This window comes from Hibiscus syriacus, unplaced genomic scaffold (assembly GCF_006381635.1).
Source record: "Hibiscus syriacus cultivar Baekdansim isolate YM2019G1 unplaced genomic scaffold, ASM638163v2 tig00116954_pilon, whole genome shotgun sequence".
Classification (NCBI taxonomy): Eukaryota; Viridiplantae; Streptophyta; class Magnoliopsida; order Malvales; family Malvaceae; genus Hibiscus; species Hibiscus syriacus.
Genome location: NW_024063483.1, coordinates 568075 through 582526, shown reverse-complemented (window position 1 = coordinate 582526; position 14452 = coordinate 568075). Strand labels below are relative to the sequence as shown.

Sequence of the window (14452 nt, the reverse complement as noted above, 5' to 3'; positions counted from 1 at the left end):
CCCCCTCCCACCGTTCAAGAGGCCATTGTCATCGTTGAAGAGGTCCCTCCCAACATTCTAGAGCCCGATTCACACGGCGTAATATATCGAATTATTGAGAAGCCCACTCACATGTCGGACATGATGGATGACTGTTGGCTTTCATATAAGTTACCGGCCAGTACCATTCCTGCAGATGAAGTGGAGAGTAAACAACTACCGGAAACAATTCTGAATAATACCCTTTGGGCTAAGACCGCAGTTGATTTTTATCTACATGAGCGGAGCCAAGGGTGTTACGCTGACATATACAAACTCAACGATGATATGCATTTGTTGATTGAACGGTCTTGGTGGGGTGTATTATTAGGGGTTGAAGACAACGGCTATTTCGATGGGGGTAAGTCTTATATTTCTTATATTTCAGTTTGATTAATTTTTTTTAAAATTTATGTAATTCACTAATATATGTCTTTTTTTGTAAAACAGCATATTGATTCATGAGTGACACGTCTTCTAATTGTAAGGAAATTGAAGAAAAATATTAAAAAAACGCGATATACAATTATGCCGACGTCTTTTCACATAGTTCACTTGAAGAATCAACGACATGAATCATATGTGTTGGCTAATAGACAAGCTAAACTTTATCCTGCATGGTGGGAGGTCGATAAGGTTAGTATATTTGTTTAAATATTTTAAAGGTGTTCATAAATAAGTGCGCAATTTGAATTATTATATTTCGATGCAGGTGTTTATCCCTGTTTTGGACCGTACTCATTGGCTTCTCGTCGAGCTTAAGCTCCCATCCCTAAAGACAATAGTATATGACAACATGATAAATTACATATCATTGTTTGATTTGAGAGATATGATTAAGGGATGAAGCTCTCATTTGGCTAAATTCTTGGATGCAATTGATTATTGGACTAAGTCTGGAAACAAGAAGCCAAAGAAGTTTAATGTTAAAGTTATCAGAGACGAGACCGCGCCACAACAAACGAATGAAGCCAGAGGGGATTGTGGTCCTCTCGTATGTATGTGCTTGGAGCGTTTGACGACAGGAAGTACACATTTTCTACCTCCCACTGATAGAGATAGAGGTGCAGTAGGCTTGTGGTTTCGGCATTTTATGGCTAGAGCGATATATGCGAGACGCTGTCTACCTGCATCCGCGTTATGAAAGTGTCCATAAACAATTTTTAAGTCAAATGCAAGTGTTGTTAAACATATTTACTCTTTTTGGTTTGAAAATGTTTGGTTAAGTAACTAGAATTCAATAATTTGCTATTTGTAGGTTTTAGATGTGTAGAAAGTGTTGTTGATTCAATGTTTAGTTTCTGCAGGTTAATCCTAAAGTGAGCTGCGTGAAATGGATGTATGGGTGCAAAAGTTGATTTCATTATTATTTTTTGATTGTTTAATTGATTTGTAAAAGATGATTTGTAAATGTTGATTTGTTTAATTGATGTGTACATAATATTTGTGCTTGTTTAATTGATTGAAATGTAATAGTTGATTTGTTGATTTCAATCTGCATTATGTTGAATGTAAAACAGACTATTGCAACGCGGAAATGACTATCGCGTTGCGATTTTTATTTTCGCATTGCGATTCACTCGTTGCGATTTTCATTTCGCATTGCAATTCTCTCATTGCGATAGTCATTTCCGCGTTGCGATAGTCAATTCCGCATTGCGATAGTCATTTCCGTGTTGCGATAGTCATATTCGCGTTGCGATAGTCAAATGAATGTCTAATAAGTGATAACAACTGAACATATCATAACAATGTTCAAACTCAAGTTACTAATACATGCCTAACTAAAAATGTTAAAAGTTCACACATAATATACATATAATACAATGTTTGCATTTAAAAATCACCTAAGTTAACAGTCCCAAAAGGTGAAGCCGGTTGTGATTGGGATTTTGATGAGGACCCATATTTTGGTAGAGGAAAAGATGATTGTGATGGCACTGGTGATCCACATGTCAACCTTGTATGACCACTTTCCTTGCACCGACTACATGTCGATCTCTTCTTCTCTTCACCCTTAGACGGTATACGATCGTGACTTTTTGGTCGGCCAGGTAGCCTTCTGTCCATGGCTGGTGGCAAAACTGTTTGTAAGTAATCTGGTATGTCCCACTCAGAAGGATGTGGAATAGGGTAGACAATCTCGCCATAAGTCTGTCGATATACTTCTGTAGTGTAGCAATCCATAACGTATGCGCTTGAATCATCTTGGTTTAGATGAAGAGAAACTTTTATAACATGGACACACGGATAACCAGATGTTTTCCATTTCATACAACTACACGTCTTTGCATTTAGATCGACAAGCACATTTAAGTTATTATCCAGTACTTCAAACAAAGTGTTTGAACATGGTTCAACTCTCCATGACGTTGACTTCACAACACGTTTCGTTATCTTTTTTTCTGTCCATAGTGTAACACGATGTTCCAATGTTCCTGTAAATTTAAATAAATAATACTTAGTAAAATATATGATAAGTTACGAATTTAAAGAAATAATACCTGCATGATTTCTTTTCTTGTAGTACCACTGTTGAATAGAGGCTCGAAAAACCTCCATTAACATAGTAATGGGTAATTTTTGGGAATGACGACTTAGAGCGTTGATTGATTCTGTACTATTAGACGTCATGAAACCATATCTTTCTCCAAGTTGATGTACTTTTGACCATCTTTCAAACCCGACATCTTCTAGTGCTTGAGCACACTGAGGCAAAACACGTCTTAAACAGTTTATATGCTTATTAAAATCCACTTCCCGATAAGCTTTTACAGCTTTCCAGTATATCCATTTATGTTTTTTTATACCAGCAGACCTTGATTTTAGTTTTCTATACAAATGAACACCACAAAGTCCATGAAAAGCATCTGGGAAACACCTTCTAACAGCGTTGTCAATTGAGTTTGCCCTATCGGATATGATTGTCAGATTGCTAATAGGACCTATGTAATCCCTAAGATGCCCCATAAACCATGTCCATGAATCAGAGGTTTCAGATTTGCCAACCCCGTAAGCTATTGGCAGTATCTCATTGTTAGCATACATGGCTACTGCTAATAAGTTTACTCCAAGGTATCGACCTTTTAAATGTGCTCCGTCAACTATAATAACTGGGCGAATGCAATTAATAAATGAACGAATCTACAAAATCATATACACAAGAAATATAATCATTTAAATGTGAAATGCATGTAACTAACAAAAATGAGTCAACAAAATTATATTGATTTACTAACCGCAGCACCAATGGCGATAAACAGCAACTCAAAGCATCCATCTCTATCTGTTTTGATATGAGTTACCGACCCAGGATTTTTCAGCTTTAAATTGTGACAATAAGCCGGCAGTTGGGCAAACGATGCTTCTGGCGACCCCCTCAACAATTCCAAGGCATAACATTTGTCTCTTCAAGCTTGAGAATATGAGATACTAATCTTGAACCGAGCATTCATGTCAGTCATAATTTCATGTCCCCGATATACCCTACCATTCAAAAACATTAACTCAGCCAGAAAACCACCCAACACCTTTTTGTTTGCCTGTCTATGGTGAGGAAAAACTTGGGTTCTTGAACATGTATGTTTATCAATAAAAGTCCTAACTTGAAACATTTCACAATCTTTTATCCTCTTTGCAATCATACGCCACATACAGTTTTTGTCAATCATACACCTTATTTTGAAACGATATTTGCTTGATTTGTTAACTTTTAGTTGATAACCATCTTCCACACATTTCGTATACAAAGCTATATTCAAGTCTTCATTTGTATCAAAACAATCATCTTTCTTGATACGAATAATTTTTGTGTAACAATCAACTGCTATCTTTACCAACTCTTCTTCCGGTATCTGAAGTAATTCTGACATATTCCAGTTATACTCCCGTGGCATTTTCTTCGGGGACTTTTCTTTGGGGATTTTTTCTTCTTCTTTTTCTTCTTCAGTGTTATATGAATTACAGAATGGATGTTCAACATGTTCATTTACAGTCGTAACTTCCTCCTCATTATCATCAACAACATCTTCATCGGCAACGGCTGTTTCATCATCAAAATTCGGGTATTGACCAATATCAATATCATTACATGCAGGGTATGTTTATTCTTCTGAAAAATCATCAAAATCCGAGTATTGACCAAGATCAAAGTCCGGGTATTGACTAAGATCAAATTTCGAATACTGACTAGTACTCACAATTTTTTCTGTTGGCTCATCATCGTCTAACTGGTCAATACGAGAACCGGAATTTGGTGCTGAAAGTTGATTGAGATTTGGATTAGGGAAAGGTTGCGGGTTTTGAGATTGTGTTTGGTATTGGAAATGTGGTGAAACAATATTTGCTTGGTGATGAAATTGTGGTGGAACCATTAAATTTTGAGCACCATAAACTGGGGTTGAAAAACTTAGTTGATTACTACCCGCTACTGACCCAACTTCACTACTTCTAGGTTCAACAACATACAATGTAACATCATCACTTGAAACACTAATGTAAGCAATGAATCGTTCAACATCTTCATTGTCGGTTAACAAATAAACTTTACCATTTCTCTGATAAGATAGCCTAAATCCACTTAGGGGCTTTAAATTCAATTTATTTGCAACACGTAACATTAGAGTTTCATAAGTTAACTTTTTTAATGACAGTTTTAGTTGAAGATTCATGGGTAAAGGCATATATTGTAAAAACACCATGAACATTCTCCCATGACCCTCCAAAACACAAATCTATCCAAACATGATCAACATTAGATGATTTCATTATTATAAATTAATTTACTAAACAAACGAGCTGCGAAACTAAAACCTGTTGCCGGATGGGGAAGGATGTCGTTGGATATAGGAACGGATGTCGCCGGAGAGAGTGATAGATGGAGATGGAATGAGTTGCGATTTAGGGATTTAGGTTATAAGTTGTTGTTGCTGCGTAGTTATATACCCAAAACATTTGTGTTGCGAAATTAAAACCTGTTGCGAATTCAAAAATCGAGTTACGAATTTGAAATCCAGTATTGCGATAGTCAGAATCTCGTTGCGATTTATAGATTCGCATTGCGATTTACGTATTCGCATTGCGAATTAGGAAAATCGCAACGCGAATTTGGGAAATCACAATGCGATAGTCAGAATCGCGTTGCGAATCTGGAAACTGATTTGCGATACCGGAGATCGCGTTGCGAATTATCGATCGCATTGCGATTTAGTTGGTCATTTTGGCAAATCCAAAAAAAGTTGGTTAAAGTCGTATATTATAAGGCATTTTTTGTTACTGAAGTTATTTTCTCTACCATTAATTCACCAATAATATATATATATATATATATATATATATATATATATATATATATAATATTATTACTTAAAATAAAAAAATCAAGAAAACCACTAAAATTTAAATTTATTATTTCATTAATTAACCAATAATTTTAAATTTCATGAAAATGTTAAAGAAAATACACGAGAAATCATATGAGAAAGCAATATAAAATAACATAAGTACTTAACCGATTGCAACTAAAAGAAAGAAAAAATAACAGCAAAAAGAGTATTATGAGCCACCAAAGTTTTAATTCGATAATTCGTCATCTTTCAGAAAATGTAAATTTTGATTGCGAGAATTTTAATCGAGAACTTTTTTTAGAACCCTTTTACGTATGAGATAATAAATTGTTATACTTTTGGAAGTCATTCACAAAATTAACTTTTCATCGGTCAAAATTTTCGAATAGATTTGAGTTTTCAAATGATCAATATCCTTAAACTATAAGGGTATCGTAACTTCTAAACTAGTTATAATGTATAGACAATATATCTAATAAACACACATAATATCTTAAAATGAAATCTAAAATTTCACAAATAAATTTATTTAACATGCTGACATACGACTAATCATAATGATTATACGCTTGATACCATGAGACAAGACTAATATAGATATCTTTCAACTATAATAAAAAAGTTTTCCTCTTTCCATCTTCGTACTATTTGATTAAGAGTAAATTTTTATTTCATAAAAAAATATGACCAACGATTATTATGGTAACTTTTATTTGATTAAGAGTAAATTTTTATTTCATAAAAAAATATCGATCAACGATTATTATGGTAACTTTTATTCTAGATAACTTTTTATTCAAGTTAGAAAAAAAAAGGTAAATCACCAACTATCGCCTATTCAAACTTGTTCCAATTAACATAAATCAAAAGTGAACATCAAATTAAAGTCCAATTATACCAAACTAAAGTCAAACGAAAAAATGATAATAATATTTTTTATTTAAAATTTTAAAAAGTAATTTATTTAAGTAAAATATCAAAAAATACAATTAATAACTAATATTCATTTAACTTTTTTAAAAGAAATATATATATTAAAAAAGAAACTACCTACCTCTCACACTCGCACTTAATCTCTGTTCTTCCTCACTGCTCAGACTACTAGCAAACCTACAGACTTTACTCCCTCTGTTGCTTAGATCTCTAATTTTTCCAGCAATTTCCTCTCATTTTCGTTGTTTGGTTTGAATGAATAAAGATCTCTCTATGAACTTATCAGAATCTCTGCAGACGTGAATAACTTCATCTCTCTCTCTCTCTCTCTCTCTCTCTCTCTCTGTGATCCAATCATTTTCTCCTCTGTTTTTTCCTTTCACTTTTACCTTTTTGTTGCTTTGATTGAAATCGTCTTCTAAAAGCTTCCTCGATTCCCTTCTTTATTACTTGCGTAAGTCTAAATTTTCCTTCTCCTTTTATTTGTCGTTCCTTTTGGTTTTCGAGTGATATTGCCGTGATCTTCTTTACCACCGAAACTGCTTATGAAGATTATGGGTTTTCTAGCTTTTTCCCCCTCTTATTTTTGTAACTATTCTTTGTTTGGATCGTAGTTGAAAGACGTTGACGCAGGTTGACGTTAATGTAAGACTAAGAAACGCAAGCTTCCGGCTGGATTGGATCGGGTTTTTTCTAGTCTCTCTTCGAGGTAAATATTTTTGTTATTCCCCCCTTATGTTTTTACTGATTTAAGTACTGTTTTGTTTTTTTAAAGAAAAAATAAGATAGTTTATTTAAGTAGCTGAAACGAGTTTAATAAAGGACAACTAATCTAGTCTCCGTTGGGGTAGGTTTATTTTTAGCAGGAAGGATCTGAATCGAAGTTAGTTAATTTATATTTCTCACTATAAATGTCAATATCAAATAGTCGCTTTTTTCTTAAGTCTTTATCCTTACGTAGAACTGTAGTTTTTTTGGCCTTTTTAAGAAGCAAAAAAAGTAAGTAATTTCTGTTTAAAATTAACTTTGAAATCAGGAAAAAAAAGGCCAATAATTTTTCTTGAATTACTATTTTTTAATACGAAACAGATATTGTAAGCGAGAAAAATGAAGGCGGTGGAGCTTGGGTGGGTTGTCCTGGTGGTGCTATTGGGGCTTGTGGCTAGTGGGAAAGCAAATGTTTACATAGTGACAGTTGAAGGAGAGCCTATCATTAGCTACAAAGGTGGTGAAAATGGGTTTGAAGCTACGGCTGTGGAGTCAGATGAGAAGCTTGACACTGCAAGGTAATTTTTTTTGCTATTATATGTTTTTGATGATTCGCCATTGTTTTTTTGTAATAATGTTTTGTCAGATTCTGCCGTGGGGTATTCACTTGTTTGATATCCTGTTGAGCAATTGACGTATTTGAATGATATATGCACATTTTTTGGGCCTAAAATATTACTATGAATTAGACTCGACTTTGTAAGTATATAGTATTAGTTTATATTATTTGGATTTAAAAGCGAATATTTGAATCTGAATAGGTTCTCAATATGAATATATATTTAGTTTTTGAGTTTCTTTTCATATGTTCATATGCTCTTATACATGTATCGAACATGGATATCGACATATTGTACAAGCGTATTTCTTAAAAGCTCTTTCTTATATTTAGTAACTCATCTTTCCTACCATATTTCATTAAGTGCGGAATACATGCTGGACATGAGTATAAAAATGAAAATTCCAAGTAACATATAAAATATATATCATTAGTGATTAGAGTTTCTTAATTGGATTGGCTTAGTCGAGTGATTAAAGTTGCACATTATTTTTTTGTCCACTCCTTTATATTCTGTATAAATATATTCTTTAAAGAAAAAACTCTATATTGTATATTTTCTGGTTGGAAATTTTGGATCTTTCACCTCAGTGCAGCAAACTCTGTTGTGCTTACTGTTCTAAATTTCCAATGGAATATTTTCAATATTGTTACTGTAAATTTTGATGATGATTTAATCCTGTTTTTCTGTTGAATAATGGTTATTATCAAAGTGAACGCTAGCTTACTCTGTGTGTGAAAACTTGTTACAGAAATAAAATAAAGTTAGGGAGTTTGAGTTATATTAATTGAAGGGGAATTTAGAATAGAGGTGAATGTATAAGAGAGAAGCAAGTAAAATGTGGTGTTTGAAGCTCTGTTCTATCGTGGAGAGTTGCTGTGAAGCCTTAGAAAAGAAACCGACCCAGGTTCACCTCCTATTTTGCATTACTGCTACCTTAGATTCTTGGATGAACTTCAAGGACACGACCTTGTAATTCTATGTTTTACCATTAATTTCAAACTCAAGCAAAATTTAACCCTACTTTGCGATTAATGAAATCTCTTATGTAACACAATGATGTGGTTCATTGTACTGTTGCAAAGTCTTTTGGTATATAACTTACTGCCTTGACATGAATGATTTTGACTTATTTCTCTCACTCAAGTAGATTGAAAAAGCACAATCTATCTCTTAATTGATATAAATCTTCCATCGCTTGCTTCGCTAATTATCTCCTCTTCTGTTTTCTTTGGTTGTTGTTTCAGTGAATTAGTAACATCCTATGCTAGTCATCTTGAAAAAAAACATGATATGCTTCTTGGTATGTTGTTTGAGCATGGGAGTTACAAGAAACTCTACAGTTATAAACATCTGATAAACGGATTTTCAGTTCACCTTTCCCCCGAACAGGTGAAATAAAATTTTAACTACCTTTAGCTGAATAACTTGCATTTTTTTCCGAATCCAATCTCTTTCATTCTCATTCCTTACACTTTGACAATACATTAGCAGGCAGAAACTCTAAGACGTGCTCCCGGTGTAAAGTCTGTGGAGAGAGATTGGAAGGTGAGGAGACTTACAACGCATACCCCACAATTTCTGGGGCTCCCAACTGGTGTATGGCCAACAGGAGGTGGTTGTGACAGGGCAGGAGAGGACATCGTTATAGGATTTGTAGACTCGGGAATCTATCCACATCATCCAAGCTTTTCATCCCATCATACTGACCCGTATGGGCCTGTTCCAAAGTACAGAGGAAAATGTGAAATTGATCCTGATACCAAGAGAAACTTCTGTAATGGCAAGATCATTGGAGCCCAACATTTTGCTGAAGCTGCAAAAGCAGCTGGTGCCTTTAATCCTGCTATTGATTTTGCCTCTCCCTTGGATGGTGATGGACATGGAAGGTCAGTTGCCATACTCAGTTGCAGTTATATCTTTAAATAGGAAACAAATGCTACCTTATCTTAACAATTATACCTTCGAGAGAAGTCTAACTTTTATATGCTTTCTACATTGTGGGAAGGAAAGTGCTGGGAAGAGGGTGATATATAATCTTAAACTGTAAAAAAATATGTTCAGTGTGCATAAAATGAGGTGACTACCTGTAATTTCTTGCACCATTTCTGGGCAAAACTAAGCAGCATAAAACTTTTCTTTATAGAGCTTCTATTTTTCTCACTTTGCAAGAGATTAGCATTTGATAGAAGATTCTTATGTAAAATTACGAGTATTGAGTGAAAAAAAAAATTGTATCTATTATTTCATTCTAACAAGTTCCCCTTCTTTGTTATGCCACTTGTTACCAGCCATACAGCAGCCATTGCAGCTGGGAATAATGGTATTCCTGTGAGAGTGAATGGCCATGAATTTGGAAAAGCAAGTGGAATGGCTCCTCGTGCCAGGTGGAGATTCTTATATCAACCTGGATTAAATGCAATTTAAAGCTGTTTTATTTTCTTTGATATGGAAAATGGCAACTTTCTCTTTTCTCAGGATTGCTGTCTACAAGGCACTATACAGGCTTTTTGGGGGCTTTGTAGCTGATGTGGTAGCTGCAATTGACCAGGTGTGCTACAATCTTTACTTGTGATAGTTATTTCTATGATTCCTATCCATCTGTTTTGAGCTTAGTTTTTCCCTGGATACAAATTCAACATTATTTTAGGTACTATTTTCCTTTTACACCTAATATTTGGGACTCTAGGTAACCAGATAACAGATCTTCCTGGCTATTGTCTTATATGTGTCTCCTCTTGCTAACAATTGAGACACAGCTTGGATATGTTTTTCTATAAAGAACACTTCTCCTTTGTAAAGGTGCAGAAAATGTAGGAGAAGGATGATGATATTATTCTAGTAATCAAGAGTATTTATCCAAAAAATGAGCCAAAACTACCTTCTAAATTATTGAAGAATCAATCAAACATATCAAGAGATAATTAAAAATCAAAACTAAAATGGTTCAATAGTTGTTGCTGCGTATTCAAAATGAAAAGATAACTTTTCTTATAGCAAAAATGGTAGATGACCAAGTCATGTACTGATACTTTGATGATTATCTTCTATAACTGGATATGTTGGTGACTGGCATCTTCCTTTCTCAAGAAAAAAGAATGAATCTGTTTTCGTTTTATTTATTGAATTCTGAACGTGTACAAAGAAGCAAGGGAAGGAAAAATGGAGTAAAATTTTGAGTTTTTTCGTGATATGCCTGAAAAGAAGAAAAAAAATGAAAAGCTATATTTTCTGTTATCAATGTGATTCTGAAAGTTGCCTATTTACCAATCAGTTTTAGACTCTCTTACGTTATATTTGTCAAATATTTATGATTTGATGACTTAAATGAACAGGCTGTTCACGATGGTGTTGATATTCTCAGTCTCTCAGTGGGACCAAATAGTCCGCCAACATCCACGAAGACCACATTTTTAAATCCTTTCGATGCTACACTCCTGGAAGCTGTCAAAGCTGGTGTTTTTGTTGCACAGGCAGCAGGAAATGGAGGCCCTTTCCCTAAAACTTTGGTTTCTTATAGCCCATGGATAACATCTGTTGCAGCAGCAATTGATGATCGTAGATACAAAAACCATCTGACCATGGGAAATGGAAAAATTTTAGCTGGAATTGGATTGTCCCGTAAGTTACCTCAACTTTGGTAATTTTTTTTGTTCTGATCTGGTAACCTACGGGGAAAAAAGTGGAAATATGCATTTAACCTTTGGAAAATGTTTTTCGATAACAGTAGATGAAAATGATTTGGGATCTACACATGAGACTCATATTTTGTTAGTCTATCAAGGATAGGGATTCAAACAACTTGGACGTTCCTTTTTCTAGTTAATGATTTTGTTTTGCTAATGCCTTCGGTATTTGTGGCAAATTGTGTACATATATATAGATCATTAAGGCTAAACTTCTCTGCTTGAGTTTTCGCTGGTCTGATTTAACAAAACAATCATCCTTTAAGATTTTCGATTTTATGCTGTCTGATGTGGTGCAATAAAATTTTCTAGGAAAGAAGATTTAGTTCGAAATTCAGATTAAGCAAACAGAATTGAAAATTTCATACAATGAAATTTTATTCTACTACAATATTTCTGTGTTTCATGTTTGAAGTTAGCTTAAAGGAAAGATGGTACGTTAATTACTTTGGATTAAATTCAGGGTTTAAACTTTCCTCCAATATATGATTCACATGATAATGTAATGAGCTATTAGTCTTGTCATCAGCATGGTTGCTGATTTGCCTATTCCCCATCCTTTTAGTTTCTTTGGATAAATCTGTGTTCTTTTGAAGCTGAAGTGTTTAACTTATGAATTATTACAGCTTCTACACATCCAAATCTAACCTACACCATGGTTGCTGCTAATGATGTGTTATGGGATTCCTCCGTATCTAAGTATAGCCCCTCCGACTGCCAAAGGCCAGAAGTTCTAAACAAGAAGTTGGTTGAGGGGAACATTCTTCTTTGTGGCTATTCCTTCAACTTTGTTGTTGGCACTGCATCAATTAAGAAAGTCTCTGAAACAGCCAAGTCTCTTGGTGCAGTTGGTTTTGTTCTTGCAGTGGAAAATGTTTCTCCTGGAACGAAGTTCGATCCTGTTCCCGTCAGTATACCTGGAATCCTTATCACTGATGTCTCGAAGACAATGGTGCTTCTCCTTGCCCTTATTACCTATTCTTTTTATATGATTATTTAAACTGATAGCTTTCTCACTGGGCCAGAATCTGCAACATGCTCTCATTTGCTTGATAGAATTTGATTAAAGTTGTTTAACTTGATAACGCAAAATTTTCTGATTTGTCTCTTGGAAATCTTTTTTGTAGGATCTTATTGACTACTATAATGTTTCTACGCCAAGAGACTGGACCGGACGAGTCAAGGGCTTCAAAGCTATTGGTAGCATTGGGGATGGTTTGATGCCAATTCTCCATAAATCTGCTCCAGAGGTTGCACTATTTTCTGCTCGAGGGCCCAACATAAAAGATTTCAACTTTCAAGATGCTGATCTTCTCAAGCCTGACATTTTGGCGCCCGGTTCTCTAATTTGGGCTGCTTGGTCTCTGAATGGAACGGACGAGCCTAATTTCGTTGGTAAAGATGTGCTCAGTTTTTTTATTTTGTTTCTCTTCCTCGTATTCTCAACTCTCTCTTTTAGAAAATTGTCACATGTTAAGAGGAAGAGAAGCTAGCATCATGCTTCTACTGATGGAAAATTTGAAATCTTAGTCAATTCCTTATTTTGAGCAGGAGAAGGTTTTGCTTTGATATCCGGAACCAGTATGGCTGCACCGCATATAGCAGGGATAGCTGCTCTTTTGAAGCAGAAACACCCTCGTTGGAGCCCTGCTGCCATAAAATCAGCCTTGATGACTACAACGACAAAGCTCGACCGAGGAGGGAGGCCTCTTCAAGCACAACAGTATTCCGAAACAGAGGCCATGAAACTTGTAACTGCCACTCCTTTTGATTATGGGAGTGGTCATGTCAATCCGAGAGCTGCTTTGGATCCTGGACTCATCTTTGATGCAGGTATTCTTGCTTTTGCTATGTAATTTTACCCTGCAGGTATTCTTACCTTGGAAAGAGGATGGTCTAAATGGGCTCTGACTGTGTATATATTCAACCGGTAAAAACGGACAGAAAATGGATTGAACCACTAAAAAGCCGAGTATATATATGTTTTATATATATATTTTTTTCTTCAAAGTAATAACATAGCCTAAAAGCTAACATCTAACTAGGTGCATTGTAGCCTTGCAAAATCATTTGGATTCTTTATTTGCTTTCCTCTCTCCTTTTGTAGGTTATGAGGATTATCTGGGATTCTTATGCACAACACCTGGTATTGACATTCATGAGATAAGGAAGTACACAAACACCCCCTGCAATACCACCATGGGCCGCCCCTCGAATTTCAATACCCCATCAATCACAATCTCCCATCTAGTTGGAACTCAAACCGTCACTCGTACCGTAACAAATGTCGCCGGGGAAGAAACCTATGCCATCACAGCCAGAATGCATCCATCCATTGCCATCGAAACCAGGCCTTCAGCCATGACCCTGAGACCAGGTGCATCAAGAAAGTTCTCCGTAACCCTTACCACACGGTCAATAACCGGCAGCTACTGCTTTGGATCGATCACCATGAAAGGCAGCAGAGGACACAAGGTGGTTATACCAGTGGTGGCCATGGGACACTGGCGATAGATTAAATCGGTAAGCAGACATGAATGTTTTATGGTTGTATAATTAGGGGAGCATTTCATCTGCAATGTTTCAGGTTACTACATCCTTGCAATTATTCAATCACAAACACTGAATTGTATGGTTTTCGGTTCACAAGTTTAAAAAACACGGATTTTGATATGATTCGGAATTGTGATTGGTTAATTGTATTGTAGTAATTGTCGATGAATATGGTCTGGTATTGTTATTCTTTGTAATTTGTGGGTTAATAAGGTATGATATTTAGATTACATCTATATATATATATGTTATATGTATGTCTGAAATATAGATGTGGAATAGTTTGTATAAGGTAAAACGCTTTGGCATCTTCCTTATATAAGTTTTGCTACTAATTTCATTGCTAATTCCATAAGAAAGAATGCTTCCTTTTGTTGGATTTTGGTTTCTGTGGTTGAGCTAAGTGAAGTTTATTTAGCTAAATTTCAAGAAAAAATCTGAGTCTATCTTCAAGGAAAAATCTACTGCAAACTTTCACCATTGTTGGCGGTTGTAATTCATTTAATAAAAAATAAGCATTTTGCAACATAAAAAAAATGATGTGTATTCGATCAAATCAAATTAAAAGATTTTGAGTTAGTTGAGTTCA

The 14452-nt window shown here is 35.1% G+C and overlaps 1 protein-coding gene across 3 annotated transcripts; it reads left to right on the top strand.

The window, feature by feature from the left end:
* Positions 1-6611: 6611 nt before the first annotated feature.
* LOC120189280 (subtilisin-like protease SBT2.5) lies at positions 6612-14093 on the top strand. Of its 3 annotated transcripts, none has more exons than XM_039192592.1 (12): positions 6612-6750; positions 6930-7005; positions 7386-7582; positions 8872-9016; positions 9119-9513; positions 9916-10011; positions 10103-10175; positions 10960-11245; positions 11937-12262; positions 12438-12705; positions 12862-13143; positions 13418-14093. In XM_039192592.1, the coding sequence occupies exons 3-12, from the start codon at positions 7404-7406 to the stop codon at positions 13822-13824; spliced, it is 2457 nt and encodes an 818-aa protein (XP_039048523.1). In that variant the 5' UTR covers positions 6612-6750; positions 6930-7005; positions 7386-7403; the 3' UTR covers positions 13825-14093. The 3 variants fall into 3 exon arrangements, with proteins under 3 accessions (XP_039048523.1, XP_039048521.1, XP_039048522.1); XM_039192590.1 differs by having other exon boundaries at positions 9116-9513; XM_039192591.1 differs by having other exon boundaries at positions 6645-6750; positions 6911-7005; positions 9116-9513.
* Positions 14094-14452: the final 359 nt, after the last annotated feature.

Coding starts and splice junctions, on each gene's coding strand:
- LOC120189280 (XM_039192590.1), top strand. CDS start 7,404: ATGAAGGCGGTGGAGCTTGGGTGGGTTGTCCTGGTGGTGCTATTGGGG. Junction 9,017..9,115: donor TTCACCTTTCCCCCGAACAG/GTGAAATAAAAT, acceptor ACAATACATTAG/CAGGCAGAAACTCTAAGACG. Junction 10,176..10,959: donor TGGTAGCTGCAATTGACCAG/GTGTGCTACAAT, acceptor TTAAATGAACAG/GCTGTTCACGATGGTGTTGA.